The 16,155-nt window shown below is 37.1% G+C and overlaps 1 protein-coding gene and 1 pseudogene across 1 annotated transcript in view; one reads left to right on the top strand and one right to left on the bottom strand.

Moving 5' to 3' along the window:
* SYNE1 (spectrin repeat containing nuclear envelope protein 1) overlaps window positions 1-16,155 on the bottom strand; it is a 596,966-nt gene that overhangs the window by 273,686 nt on the left and 307,125 nt on the right. The window contains exons 55-60 of the mRNA XM_027769865.1: window positions 11,463-11,599; window positions 11,074-11,251; window positions 6,341-6,523; window positions 3,446-3,589; window positions 2,957-3,112; window positions 999-1,163 (exon numbers count right to left, since the gene is read on the bottom strand). Of these exons, the coding sequence (XP_027625666.1) occupies window positions 999-1,163; window positions 2,957-3,112; window positions 3,446-3,589; window positions 6,341-6,523; window positions 11,074-11,251; window positions 11,463-11,599 (963 nt within the window). The remainder of the gene's footprint in view (window positions 1-998; window positions 1,164-2,956; window positions 3,113-3,445; window positions 3,590-6,340; window positions 6,524-11,073; window positions 11,252-11,462; window positions 11,600-16,155) is intronic.
* LOC102477483 (charged multivesicular body protein 1b-2-like) lies at window positions 7,614-10,100 on the top strand (annotated as a pseudogene).

Genomic DNA, 16,155 nt, shown 5'->3' with positions numbered 1-16,155 from the left:
TTGAATTTTGCTCATACTTTTCCCTTCCCTTGTACCATTCTCAAATCTCCACCCAGTCATTTTTGCTGAAATAGCTCCATCATTCTCAAAGATTTGGTTTAGGTATTAGACTTTCAGAGCATCTAGCCCCCTCTATCAACCCCAATTCTCCTGCTCAATCCCCTCTGTGTGTCTATTACATCCCTAAGTGTATCTCCACCTGTTATTGTTGTCATCTGTATTTCTACCTCCAACCTCAGACCATGACATTCTTGAGGACAAAGGCCATATTTTATTTGCCTTTGATTCCTGGGTGTCATGACGGAGTGCCAATCTGTCAGAGGCACCCAGACTATAAACAAATACAGATTAATAATTTTAACCACAAATACAAACTAAAGCTAATATCTTGGGATGGGAGAAAAATTGACTGAGACGGACATATAAGTGAGTTGAAAAGATAAGAAATACTTAGACCTATAAAATGTTTCATCAAAATGTTTTCTTGGGCTAGATGGTGGCACAGGAATAAGTCAACTTGATTCACATGGAAAAGGTGCTGGGTTTGCTTTGTGGGATTTTCCTGAGCGTGCCAGGCACACCTGCATATGCCCATGCTCAGAGCTTGGTGAGGCTGGCGGCTGACTGTGGAATGTGTATCCTTTGGGGTACCTATCTCCCTCTCTTTCTCACTCTGTCAGAAGAACTGTAAACATTTTTTCTCAGAATAAATGTGTGTGATATAATTTGCCTCCTAAACTACTAAGCAAGTAACCACAACTGGGTTTTATTTTATTTTACTTTTTGTAGAACATTTATGAGTGAGTGTGTCTGGGGTCAAATGACTCAGGGATGTCTAGGCACGCCCATCCTATGCAACCGCGGTCATACCAACAATGCATTTGGAGATTTCTCTTAGGCAGAGCATGATTTAATCATGCCAGACAGACAGTGGCTGGAGAAATTTTGAGAAAAACAAATGATGTAAATAAGAGATCTTTTTCTCCAACAATGCATACCTCAAGCTTGAGCATCCTGCTGTCCAGCACACTCTTGTCTGACGTTGGGTGGCAGTAAGATTCCAGCATATGAACTGCATCTGTCATCCAGTCCTGTAGCTCTTTAATCCCAAGGGAGAGCTGATTGTGTTCTGCGACAATTCTATCCAATCTTGACACTTTCTCCTGGAGATGATAGAAATGGTTTTCTAGCTGTCTGTTCCACAGAAACCCCACAACCTGCAGCTCCTCAAATTGTTAAGTGAACTGTCTGACACAAGTCTGTACTAATTCTGTGAGATATATGAAACATCTTTCTAAATAGCAAAAAATATTAGACTTGGGTCAAAAATCAGAGCAATTAAAATTTACTGCTTAGCTTTCAACTTCATCACTATACTTATGATAACCATATTTATTTTAGAAAATCAGTAAAATTTCTTCCTAGTGCTTTGTATGGGAGACTAATCGAAGTATTTTTTGACTTTCACATATCACAGTTGACTCAACTGATACTATGTCCTACATAGCCTACCCTGTAGCCAGAGTCTTACAAAATTATAATCTGAGATTTTATAATGTCCTTACATTTGAAGAGTTGAGATCATCCATGAGATTTTGCTTATTAATTATAGGTCACATCCAACACAGTGAAGACTTCATAAAAATAGTCTACATTTTTAAAGCATACAAATAGCTGCCACTGTTTAGAATCTAAGCAAATTTAAAGGAATGAAAAGATATCCTTAATTATTTCTAGTTTCAGGTATGTACCAGATCTTACAAAGATTAAAAAAAAGTAATTTGCTCATAGAATAAACATGGGTCTAAGGCCAGGCTGTGGCATGGTGGCTAAACTGGTTAGATCCCACATGGTCAACTGCACAGTTTGAGTCTTGGACTTGGTGGCTTGAGAAACACACCAAGCACCTGTCATGCATGCCCAAAATCTTGAAAGGAAGGAGAAATGGAGGAGAATGGCTTGCGTACGGTACGGCTATTCCTCATGGGAGATGCTTTCTTAATTTCCCCCTCTCTGTCTTTCTGGCCAGTACGCATGCCCTCTGTCAGAATTAAAAATAATAAAGGAATAAACATGGGTCTAAACATAGGTTATTTACTCTATGACTCATACTATTAATAGTATAACTCAACTCCCTTAATGTTTTTTGAAGACTCTAATTTGCAGACCAGAAGTCCATACTACAATAGGTGAGACCAAGTAACAAAACAAAACAAAACAACAAAATTACAATAGGCCCCTACATTATAACATTCAAAAATTTAAAATATATGAAACAAATATCACAAACCAGATAAAGCTCAAGATAGGCCTACACCACAAAGTTTACAAAGAGTCTGCATTACACTAACTGAATGCTCTAACTGAGGTCCTGGTGGGGTTCCATTTGTGTTCTTCTAAGCCACTGGAAAGAGATTCAATCAGTTGTATGAATCATTGCCAGTTTTTAGTTCTGTTCTCACATCTAAACTAAAATTCTCAGTCCACACATCCTTGATTACTATATAATAAAGATAAGAAATTTAGACAAATAAAAAAATTTATCCAAAACACATTATATTTAGTCTAATAAAATGTAAACTGCTTTGAATTCATGTTTTTTCTAAAGTAATTCAATCTGAGAGTCTTTTGCTTTGAGTCTTCCAAATCAAAGTCTGGGGAACCTATCATTTCAGTATTAAAAGGAATATTTTGTGCAATAATAGAGACTGAAAAATCTCTTCAATTATTGGAACCTCCTGCTCTTTTCAGGGAACCACATTAGGATGCTGCAACCCAAGGGATTAATTTGAATTGCAAGGCTGGGGAAATAGCATGTGTTCACATCCTGGCCAGCCAGGAGACACCACACTGTGGGCACATCAGGAGGGATGCCCAACACAACCTACCGCCACTGCAGTTTTGCCACATAAGAATCACACACACACACACACAGCACGTGCCAGGCACCAATTACCTTGGTTAAATTGCTTAGCGCTAGATACTGAGCAGACAGCTGCGACACTCTGTGCATAAAGCTCTTGCTGGCAGCTTGTCCTTCCCACAGCTGCTGAGCTTTCTCTTTCAGCCTGTTGAGCTGAGGCTCGTAACAGTGTATTTCCTCAAGGACAGACTGAAAAGCACAAGCAAGTTACTATTTAGAGGCTGGGGGGAAGCACATCACGGATGAAGCGTTGGCCCAGAGAACATGGAAATCAACATTGGCAAGCAATCGGTATGCCCTGGAGGCTTTATTATTCCCAAGCTACACACACGGGAGCGCTACAGGAAGAAAACAAACCATATCATAAAGGAAAGTCAGAAAACAAACCATCCATGAAAAATGGGGAAAGGAAACGTGTAACTCAAAGCAGCGTAATCTAACTCCATACTGGCATGCATCTGACTGCTCACTGGTACAGAGGACGGGGTAGGATGTGGTCGGATGGGGCGAGAGCCTCATCACCTGGAGTTTCTGCTGCTCCCTCCTCTTCGCTGGCAGATCATAGAGGCGGTTGCTGCTGTCATGCACCATCTTCTCTGTCTTACTCAGCCAGTCTTGCACAGGCTCGGCACTTACTTCAAAGTCCTTCATTTGGATCTTTAGATTCTATAAGATTTACATAGTGTCAAGGACAAAAATAATTTTTTTTTTTTAATAGCAAGTCCAGACTCCTTCACTTGGCATTTGAAGTCCATCTTTAGCTGGCCCCACTGTCTCCCTCCCCTTCTTTCTGTTTACTAAATGTCTGGGATACTCCATCCTTCATCTCGAAACCTATATACCATTTCAGCAGTCTTTAAGAACCTTTTGTGGCTCTACTTTATCAAATATATTTCACCCCCATAACTTTCCAGCCCATCTCAGAGATCACATGCATTTCTCAACCTCTAGTGCACTTGTTGCTTATACCGTTGCCTGTATACTTTTTCATGAACTGGGTGGGACTGTCAATTTTCATCTGATGCAGGCACACCTCGTTTGCACAACTAGATTATGAGCTCCATGAGGGCAGGGTTTGTGTTCTATACTTCCTGGGACCCACCGTGGTACCTTGTAGGAATATAAATATTAATAAAATTTTGTTGATTTTGATAAATGATAGGACAAGAAGCAACATGTACATATATATATATATATATATATGTGTGTGTGTGTGTGTGTGTGTGTATATATATATATATATGCTACACATATAAGAACACATATATATATGTTTACATGCTTAATATGTTTTTAATAAATAGCTTATTCTGATTTATAAAGAAACAAGAAATATCAAATAGTGTCATGTGTCTACTAGCTAAGAATCTTGTTAATACTTTCATAGATACTGTGGGTATGACTAGCTGTAAAACGTATTTGACAAGGTTTTATATGGTACCATTTTATGGCAGCGAAGGTGTCTCAATCTACTGTCTGCTACTTATGACAGTCAAGATTGCTGTGAATTTGTTATTTATGTTACCATATGAACCAGCTAAAGGATTTAAAATTAGTCAGCTCTTCAGGCAGGTCTGTCCAAGAGCAAGTTCATAAAGGCCAGTACAAAGATATCAGTGGCAGATACACACAGGGTCTATAGAAAAAGCTTGAGGTTCTAGGTCCATGATACTTACAAAGAGGGCATAATCATGTCTGCCATGGTCACTTCTGAGGCAGAAAAGTTAGCTATTAAAATGCTTTAGAAAGTTTAAAACACCCTTTGCATGTAAGATGCCATAGCCAGCCCCATAGCCTAGTGTTTAAGGAAGTCAGATGCCACATGGTTGACTACACATGAAATAGCAAGAGTCATTATGTCCCATCCTAAGGAAAACTGTATCTGAGATTCAGAAGAACCTCTGGTTGAGAGTCAAGGTCAAAGTGTAAAAGATATTTAATTCTCTGTTCCTAATTCATCTTCAACTTGATCTCTGTTGCCTTTCCTGCAAAATTCCATGTGGGTGCCAAACTTCTCAAAGTCTCCAATTCATAGTTGATGCTGATAACTCCCTGGCCCTGTGAATTCTATTCCTTCTACCTGAAATGCATGTCAGCCTTGGCAAATTCAAGGAATTCAAGATTCAGTTAAAATCCATTTCTCTGGAAACTTTCCTTGACTTCGCTAAATAAAGTGAATGGCATGTTTTATAAGTGGCTATTACCTCCTGAATATAGCTATATTACATTGCAATCACCTTTTTATATACGAATTCTCCTCTAGAAGGTGAGTTTTCCTAAGGTGAGGTAGAAGACTAACCCTCTTATATTCTTGTACTTAATAATCAATATTACATGTCTATTCCCAACAGGAAGGAAGGAAAGAAGGAAGGGAGGAAAGGAGAGAGGAAGAAAGAAACAAAGAAAGACAAAGACAGGCAAGGATCAAATAAAAGAGTTAAAAAACTGTCATTAAAAAAAAAGAAGCAGATTAAGAAAACAGGTAATTCCTGACCTATCTGACTAATATTGGGCATCATTTGAACCAGGCAATCTTGATACCTTCCACATATAACATACTCAACAACTAGTGCTTCAGAGCTCAGGCCATGGTACACTAATGATTCATGTAAGGTCTGGTAAATTTCTAGGTTATCACTCTATCAAATAGACGATGCTTGCCATCAAGGAATAGCAGCGTTACTCAAGAGAACTGAATTGCTAAATTGTCTTGGGTTGGAACTAAAGAAACACATATTTTCTCTTTCAGAATCTTAATTCTCATTATCATCTTCTTCTATCCTGCATTAATTATGGTCATAATCAAATTAAAGCCATATTTTACCAGGCATGTTGTTTTGAAAGAAAGATATTCCCTATGCCTTGAAAGTTTCCTTTAAGAGAAATGTTTGTACACAAAGCAGATTATCTCAAAAGAAAAAAATAATTGCCTTATGGCAGTAATTATGCCATGGTTATAATAAATTCAGCTTATATTGTCTCTGTGGGAAATGAAGTTGTATAAACATTGTCTCTTTGTACACTTAGCTCCTAAAATCTGATTTACATTAGTTATAATATACCTCTTATCAATAGCATTTTATGTATTGACATGGCTATTTTCTTTCATTCTTCTGGAACTGAATTCCTGACTTGAGGCCTTTCCAATGTAAGATTAAGTGCTATGCATAAATGTAAAACTAGTTGTTTTTGGGGGGGAGATTTCAAGGGAAAGTCTGTGATAATAAAGTCTGCCATATCAGAAACTTTAATTCCTCAAGGAAGTGTAAGCATTGAGCTACTTCTTACAGTTATGCACTTACCCATTTCTATTCAGAGGGCTGACTAAAATCATTCACAACAGGACTTAGCTATATTGAAGTTATGATTTAACTAAAAACAACACAGAACATGTCCATGTGGTTGACTATATTATACCTCTAGGGCAGATTCTTTTTGGTGGAGATTTGAATAAAAATTTTTCCAATCTTCTTTTGCAGTTGCAACTTTGGCCTGTAAACCTTTAGCTTTCTCTTCAGTCAGCAAAGTACTCAGAAGTTCTCCTTTAGACAGCATCATATTAAGCTTGTGCTGTCCATTTTCACTTTCTGACAAAAACTCCTGTAAAGAAAAATATATTAGGTATAAAATGTTGTACGCTTTATAATAATTCATTTCTCTCTATGTTTCTCAATGCAATGAGAAAGAAGAAATATTTTATTGTATATATTAGGGGATCCAGGGCTTCCTTTAATAGTTGGGTTGCAAATTCCTTTATTTAGAAATCTAAATTTCAATTTGATCCCAAAACGTTGTGAGCTATCTTATAACACAATAACAATTAGGTAAAAATACATAAGAAAGGAAGTGAGTGCCAAGGGAAAATAAAAATTGTAAAATCAAACAACTCTGGCCAAGATTAGTATACAAAATAAATACCATATGGTTTGTATAAATAGTTGAGTTGGATTATGACATTGGCTCTAAGGATCCTAGTTGCAAAAGAAAAAAGGTAAATACAACCAGGAACATGATTCACAGAGCTCAGATGACTAAAACTAAACTGCTCAATGGAAGCATGATTTTTTTCTAGAAGGAAACAAGAGACAGTTTCCTGGAGAGTCTTAATAAGTAAATGCTATTAAGTGGAATAGATTGTATCATTATTATTAGTTGATCTAAAAATAACAGAGAATTTCACAGAGTTGTCCTAATGAAGGACAAGTCAACAACATACTACCAAAGTATAAGTCAACAAATTGTCACCACAGTATGTACTTTTCCCATCACTTGGCTCCATTCAAGGATATAGCCTCCTTCTAGAAAAAAGATGGATTCCGTCTGTATTCTACAGTCAACTTCCATTAATATTTTCAAGTGTTAGAAACAAGCATATAAATCACAAGCCTACAATTATTTATTCTGGCAGGAAACAGAAGTATAGATATTCTATGCTATGGATTTTGGTCAAAGGAGTCTCACCAAGGCATCTGTCTTAATGACAGCTACTTCTGTAAACGGAACTGTACTGCAGAGGAAGGGTCAGAGAAAAGGCCCAAGGCTGTCCTCAAAAACAGTACTGAACTGAGGATTGCAAACTGAGGAGCCTGGTATGCTGACTTCTCGGGACAACCACTGGGCTTCGGGCACCCTCCCACTTAACCTGTGCTGCTGCCCTGGGCCGTCACCTTCCAAGAAAAGTCATGAGACCATGTTGAATATAGAGAAACATTTATTTAACTTGAAGTTCTCTGTGAAAGAACCTAATAGGAATGCCAAAAAATGCACTAAAAAAGAAAAGGCTAAGAAGGCCAACATTAGTAAGGACATTCAGAAAGGCAATATGGAGGTTGCACTAATTCATGTTGAAAATGCAATCTGCCAGAAAAACCAAGCAGTCATTTCCTTGAGAATGAGTGCTTAGGTGGATGCAGTGGTGGCTAGAGTTCAAACTGCAATAACCATGGGCAAGGTAACAACGTTCATGGCAGGTGTAGGTAAGCCTATGGATGCTGCATTAGGGAGTATGAGCCTGGAAAAGATTTCTGCCTTGACGGACAAGTTTCCAATTGGAAACACTGGATGTTCCAGCACAATAGATGGAAGACACAATGAGCAGCACTACACCCCTAATACCACCACAAAACCAAGTGGATATGCTGCTTCGAGAAATGGCAGATGAAACTGGCCTTGGTCTCAATCTGGGATTACCAGAGGGTCAAACAGGATCTGTTGGCACAAACGTTGCTTCAACAGAACAGGACAGACTATCACAGGGACTTGCTCATCTTCATGATCAAGTGCAATTCAAAGACCTGGTGCTTCTGTTTGCTTCACTTGTATATGATACTTTTTTTTTTTTTTGCTTGTTTGTTTGAGAGACTTTTGCTATAGGGTACATACGTTCGCTGGGGAGACAGAGAGAAAGCAAGAAATCACCCCCAAAGGGGAATGGCCATGCTGCAATCCCTCCTTCTCCATTCTCCTCTTAGGCTTTTGGGAATGCACGCACACATGCCTAGCCTGAGTTTTAAGTTGTCGGGTCTGGGACTTGAACCATGGTCTACTACATGGGAGTCCAGTGACGTAATCATTACACCATCTTCTGGTCCTTTGAAACATTCTTTGTGTGTACATATAGATAAGGCACACTCCATTTAATGGTTAAAAAAAAAAAAAAACTATATATGACAGAATGCCTAAACATTATTTGTATCTAGTACTTTTTTTTCCTCTCTAATAAATTAAGAAATTCCAAGAAATTTCCACCTATACAGACTTTATAGTTCTGTATATTATGTGTAAAAGTGTGAGGGACATATTTTTGTACATGTTTTGACAGAGCTAGAGCTAGCATCTTTATTAAACATCTTCCTCAGAAGTGGATCAAATATTTATCACCAAAGTATACAAAAAATAAAAAGACTGAATTTCTTCAACACAAATGGGTGACTGAGTTCCAAAGTTCTATATCTTAGACTGGAGAAAAATTAGACAATTTTTAAATGGAGCAAATTTTCAAAACAAGAGTTATCCCATTATAAGTTATGAATCAAGAATGTAAAAGAGCAAAATAGATACAGACAGTACTAGGTTCAGAACTTTCTCCTAGTATAGAAATGGCAAGCATACGCACTTACACATAGTTTACTATATGTGTGTGTGTTTGTGTGCATGTGTATGTGTGTATGTGTGTTTTTATATGGACATATATGCTCTCTGAATAAATTCAGATTTTATAACTTATCACTCAGGACATCCAGTATACAAGATAATCAGACATACATAGAATGAAAGATGATTTCAACAACTTTGCCTAATCCCAGTCTGGGCCAGCTGGTGGTGTGGTGGCTAAGGTGGCCGGATCCCACTTGGCTGACCTCACTGTTCAGGTTCTGGATCCAGAGGCTTGCTTAGTGTATGTGCATTCATGACCAAAATTCCAAGAAAAGAATGGAGGAGAAGAGATTGTAGCATTGGTGCTATCTTGAAATTCTCTCTCCCTGTCTCTCTCCTTCCCCTTGTCTCTCTCCTCTATGTCTCTCTCTCTCTCTCTCAGACACACACACACACACACACACACACAGCAAATTTTAAAAAATTTGAACACCATTTGAAACACTGGATGTTCAAATACAAATGGAAGACACAATAAGTGTCTTCAAATGAAAAATAAAAATGTGGGTCTGATGGCATGTGGAAAGGCACCACAAAGTTGTAGTTAGGTAGGAGTAAATTAGGGAAAAACTTCAAACAGATAAACATAAAAGCTTCCTGCAGCTGTTTTATATACAGCTCTGTGACTTCACTAAGATTCTATATTTTTATTTTTATTTTTTTATTTTGCTATAGGGTGCTTGCCAGAAAGACAGAGAGAGACAGAGAGACAGAAAGCAAGAAATCACCCCCCCCACCCCAGGGGGATGGCCACGCCGCAATCCCTTCTCCTCCATTCTCCTCTCGGGATCTTGGGCACACACACACATGTGCCTGGTGTGAGTTTAAGCCACCAGGTCCGGAACTCGAACTGCGGTCGACTACACGGGAGTTCAGCGACATAGCCATTATGCTAACTGCTGGTCCCACCTCATTAAGATTCTTTAATCTTATCTGTACTTTGGAAATTATCATCTTCTGTACTTGATGTGCTTATTGTAGAGATGAAATGAGAAAATCTACTTACAGTGCTCAGGCATAATGATTGTCACATAAATTAATTTATTAATTATTTATTAATTCCTAATCCCTATGAATATATAAAAGTTGCATGCATTTATCAAAATGGACTAGTTTCATGGTACATAATCATTTTAATGTATCATCGGATATAATTTTGTTGAGAATTTTTTTGTCTTGTTGAGAATTTTTGCATCTATATTCAGCAGTGATATTGGTCAGTAATTTCCTTTCTCTGTTATGTCCTTGTCTGTTTTAGGGATGAGCATGATGGAGGCTTCATAAAATGAAATTTGGGAGGGTTCCTTCCTTTTGGATATTTAACAATCATTTAAGTAGAATGGGAGTTAGCTCTTTTTGAAAAGTTTTGTAGAATTTAGGAGTGAGACCGTCGAAACCTGGGCTTTTCTTTGTTGGGAGGTTATTTATCAGTGATTGAATTTAATCACTCATTACTGGTTTATTTAGACTTTCTGTCTTTCTGATTCAGTTGCTGTATGTTCTCACTTAATATGTACTGAATGGATGCTGTGGCAGAAACTGAAAGACTGCAAGATATAAAAGCATGATGAACAATTGCAGATTCTAGAAACAGTGTGAAAGGAGAGTGGGAAATGGAGGGTGTGAGGAATAGAATTTAAGAGAAAAATAAAGCAAAACATTTAAAAGATAGGATGATGAAAAATGATCTATTGATACTAATGTGTATGATAATATCTTTAACTGGACTAATATACTGTGTATTCATGCTGGGAAAATTCATTTACGACCTGTAAAATATACAGATTGAATATATGAAATACAATTTTTTTACTATATGTATAAAAAATAATCATAAGTAAATAAAATAAAAATGGACTAGTTTCTCTGCAGGTACTAGAAAAGCAATCTGACATTTAGTTTTTAAATTTTTGATATATAATGTACTTATAAAATTCTAAAGCAGCCTTATAATCCACTTCAGCATCATTATTAGAATGAATTAATATCCTTACCTGTATTTTCTGAAGACTTGCTGAAACATCATTGAGATTTTGAGGTATATCAAAACATTTGGCAGTTGTGATTTTTGCATTAACCAACCACTGCTGGAAATCTCTGAAGGCTTTTCGAAATCTTTGCTGTAAAATCTGTTCTTTATTCTGGCAGCCCTTGGATGCTTGCAAACAAAGACTGAAAAGGTGATTTGAAATTTTAATGGAAGGAAGAAATGATAAAATTGATTAGAATAATGTTTAATAGAATCAGCAGTTCTTGGAATATGCTTGTTTAGTAATACAGAAAATGCTTTCTTAATTAATATTATTTTTGAAATCACACCTTACAATGAACAGCTTCTAATTTGTATAAAAATATCTTGAACACCAATAAGGTTCTTGCTCACCAGTTATATTCTTTAATCAAGCCAGAAACTTTTCCACTGTATGCACTTAGATCTCTGGAAAATCGACACAGTTCATTTAGCTGAGATTTGAGATCCTCTGTCCTTGGTTCTTCTTTTTGTAGAGCATCCAGTATTTTCTGGGAAAAAAAATAAGAGAAATAAGCATTTAAATTGGGTAATTTCTCTATCCTCATGTTATACCTGCATAAATCCTAGTATAAATGATTAGTGAGGGAGAAACCCACACAATAGATTTAGTAAAGAAACGAGGCCTATGTTCAGGATTCCCCATGGCAAATAATAGCACTTGGCTAATGTGTATCATTTTCTATCCTTGACAGACACTCTGGCATCAAATGCTGTGAAGTAGTCAAAGGATTAAGTGGTCAAATGACTTAAAGTAGGACAAGCCAAAGAAAAGAAAAAGTACATTGTTTAGAAGCAATTTGACTAGGTAACTGTGAGATATATATTATTGTTTAAAGGTAATAAGAAATCATTTCAAAGAAAAGAAACACTTATTTTGGATTTAAAATATATTTACAGAAACTGAATTCATGTAGGAAGTACAGTTACTTTTTTTTTTTTACTTTTGAGAGATTTTTGCTATAGGGCGAGTGTACTCACCAGAAAGACAAAGAGAGACAGAGAGACAGAAAGCGAGAAATCACCCCCCAAGGGGGATGGCCATGCCACAATTCGTTCTCTTTCTTTCTACTCTCGAGATCTTGGGCACGCATGTACATGCACACAGCATGAGTTTAAGCCACCGGACCTGAGACTCAAACCACAGTTGGCTACATGGGAGTCCATCAACATAGCCATTATGCCAACTGCTGGTCCCAAGTACACTCACTTTTTTATATTAAGAATTTCTTACTATACACTAGTAATTCACTTGTTTCACAGTTTTATTGGCATAGTCATCAAATTTGCTCAATATCTGCTCTGTGCCAAAAATTTTGCTGCATCCTGGGACCTCTCTCTAATGAATAAAGAGATGATTCTTGTTCTTAAAGAACTCACAACGTAGGAGATGAGAGAGACACATGAATAATCACAGTAGTGATATACTTAATCCAAAATAAGGTTTTAGGGCTTGACAAACACACCTCTGAAATCAAACTCCTAGTCAACTGAATTATACAAAGTGCCTTTTGATCACATAGTTCCTTTTATACTGTTGTCACAAGGAATGGGGGAGATTATGAGTGTTAAATATATAGCACAAATCTGGCATACTGATAAGTGACAATACATTTTGCCAGAAAATAACAACTGAATATTTAAATGGCACTGTGTGACAGTGATACTGCCAAAACAAACAAACAAATAAAAAGATAAATTGAGGAGGAGCAAAAAGATGAGTAAGTACTCAACTAGCTATTGCTAGCTTTCAGAGATAGTCATCAAGAGATGGCCCAGATTTGGAGGGAAACCACATCCCTTGACAAGCCAGGTGTTGCATTCCTTGCCCTGGTAACTGCCACTACTGTCCTGCTGATGTCAATCAGAAGCCCGAGTATCATTCTGGCCTCTCCTATCTGGTTCCTTTCTCACTCTAGGCAAAAGATACCTAGGCCAATCTGTTCTGGGTCATAGCTTTTTTTTTCTTTTGCATTTAAGTTTATTTATTTCTTCCATGAGTGAGATAGACAGAGACAGAGCTAACACACCTATCCTCAATAGAATTTCAACACTGCAATCCAACTGCACCCATAGCCAGCTCTGTATCAGGGGCAAGTATGTGCCCAGAATACTCAGGGAGAGTCTCTGGGTTTGAACTGGGAAACTTCTCATGTGGGACTGCCTCCCAGAGCTTTCCATGTTTACTGCTATAACCTTATCTGGCCTCTGAGCCAGCTCTTTCAATCACTTATCTCTTTGTCTCTACATATTGATTCTCACAACCCCCATTAGCATTTTCGTTATTTCTTTCTGGAATGACAAAATGCTCTCCTACTTTGACTCTTGTTCTCTAGTTTCCTCTCCTATGTGTTTTCATTCCTCAGTGATTTAGCATTTTGGTGCTATTCCTCCACCTCATCGTTTTTGGTCAAGTTGTTCTTGTACCTGAAAACTCAGCTCAAATAATGATTCCTTTGAAGACTCTCTATGGTCCTTTCCACTCTTAGGGCTTCTCATCTAGGGTGAGAAGAGATCGCTGGGTGTTCAGAGTGATGAGTATACCGACTGTTTCGTCCCTGTCTGCTTTTCCAGCAGGACTGTGACTATGAGAGCAGGATGGTGTACTCTTGGTTAGGCAATTCTTTATTTATCTCAGTGTCTGAGCTAGGGGAGTCCAAAACATTTTTATTTACAAAATTCATAAATAATAACTAGAGAATTTCTTCTTGCAACTTCCAATACTAGATGAGGAACAACTATTTTAGACCATATTGAACCTTTTATTTAAAAGAGAACATTGTGGGACCAGTAGACGGCATAATGGTTATGTAGCTGGACTCCCAAGTAATTGACCGAGGTTTGAGTCCCAGATCTGGTGACTTAAAACTCACACCAGGCATGTATGTGTGCATGCCCAGAATTCTGAGAGGAGAATGTATTGCAGCATGGTCATCTTCCCAGGGGGTGATATCTTGCTTTCTGTTTCTCTGTCTCCTCTGTCTCTCCAGCAAGTGCACATGCCCTATCACAAAAATCTCTCTTAAAGAGAGAGAGAAAGAGAGAGAGTGAGAGAACATTCTAAGAACTAAGCAAAGTAATTACATATCAAAAAGGTAAGAGTTCTGAGATTCAGGTCAGTCATTTGCAAATTAGGTGACATAAAAAAATAAAAAGCCAAAAAGCCTTTGGGCCAGCAGGTGGTGTAGTGGTTATGGTACTGGATTCCCGTATAGCCAACTAGAGTTCGAGTACTGGACCTGGTGGCTTGAAAATTGCACTAGGTCATGTGTGTTCATGTCGAAAATCTCAGGAATAGAATGGTGGTAAAGGGGTTGCGGCATGGGCATTTTCCCCGGAGGTGATTTCTTACTTTCTCTCTCACTGTTTCTTTCTGTCTCTCTCTGGTGAGTGCATGCACTCTATGGCAAAAATCTATAAAATAAATAAATAAATAAATAAATAAATAAATAAATAAATAAAGCCTTTGTCCCAAACTTTACATTTAAAAAATTTCCATGGCTTCATACTAATAAAAGCATTTCAATAGAATCTTTCATCACATAAATACCAAGTTATATACTTCTAGTTCAGTCCTGGAATGTTTCCCCCTAGAGGTTATACAGCTAAAGGAAATTTCAATATTTCCAACATTAATAACCCAATGGATATTAAGATAAATGGATTGGGTAAACACAAAGAATAGGATTTTCTTTGCAGTGCATAATATACTTTATGGATCATGCATTTTTAAGTGCTAGAGAAATTCTTCAATATCATCATTTAATTGCAAAAAATTAACATTTTGAAGATTTATGATTATCACCATGATTGTCAACAATGACAAGGCAAAACACTGCCATACTCACTCTAGCAATTTTACTACTTTGTCAATACCTTCCTACATATTTCTTATAATTGAAATGTCATATTTTCTCCACTTTTTCATTAGAAAGAAAAGAATAAATGGATATTCAGAGGCAATTTAGTATTGTTATCAAAAGCATTGGCCCAGCCTGGCCTATGGCCTAGGTGTTAAGGTCACTGTAGCCCACTCAAATCACTGTGTGGTTTGAGTCCTGGACCAGTGACTTGAAATTCATGCCAAGTGTATGCGTGTGTGTGTGTGTGTGTGTGTGTGTGTGTGTGCAAAATGTACTCAAAGGAGGGAGAAATAGAAGGAATGGGACTACTGTGCCATTTCCCATATGGATTACTTTCTTTTTCTCTCTGTTTCTCCCTGGCAAGTGCATGTGTCCCCTGGCAAAATGAATAAATAAATTAAATTAATGAAATAAAAGTATTGGTCCCGAGACAAATTTGGAAGTGGACCTAAACATAGGGCTGTCAGCTTTGAATTGTTGGTACAACTAAAAAGCTATATTTACTACTGCATTGTTGTATGTATTTTTACATATCTCATTTATAATTTTCACTAATAGCATCAATGTAAAAAGTAACAGTAACTGAGAATAGCTATATAATCTTCTTGGTCTAACCAAATCTTTCTTGTGTCAAATGATTACTGATATTAATAGAATGAAAAAAGGAGGAAACTAAAGCAACCAAAAGGGCATAAGTGATTTTTTTTCATATCAGACTTCATAGAGCAATTACCAAACTTCTTTGTCCCTTTTATTTACAGAAATGACTTTTATGTTTTATTCCTGTCTGTAAAGCTAAAGGACAGAAAATATACCAGACAAACAAAAGACATTGTAAATAAAATAGCATAAAGAGATAGATACTTGTAAAGTTCTATTTTATGCTGTGTTCTGTATCAAATACTTCATTTAAAACAAGAGAATGTTATAAATACTAGACGGCCTTCTTACTGGCCAGAGCCAGTTTGCAATGATTATAACATAAATAGAAGCAGAGAAGTTTACTAAACTTCCTTTTAAGGATATCCATGATTCAGAGCATTATAAAACTGCAAATATCAAATCTGCTTTCAAAAGATATTATTCAACAGTAAAAGAAAAAAAGAGAATTTAAGTGCTGTGCATTCTCCATTATCTCTTTTATGTTTCCCTTTCTCACATTCTGAACATGCTGCCATTAGTTA

This window comes from Tupaia chinensis, unplaced genomic scaffold (genome assembly GCF_000334495.1).
Source record: "Tupaia chinensis unplaced genomic scaffold, TupChi_1.0 Scaffold000014_1, whole genome shotgun sequence".
In the NCBI taxonomy this organism is placed as follows: domain Eukaryota; kingdom Metazoa; phylum Chordata; class Mammalia; order Scandentia; family Tupaiidae; genus Tupaia; species Tupaia belangeri.
Note: the sequence above shows the minus strand (reverse complement) of the source record. Positions and strands in the feature narration are given on the sequence as shown.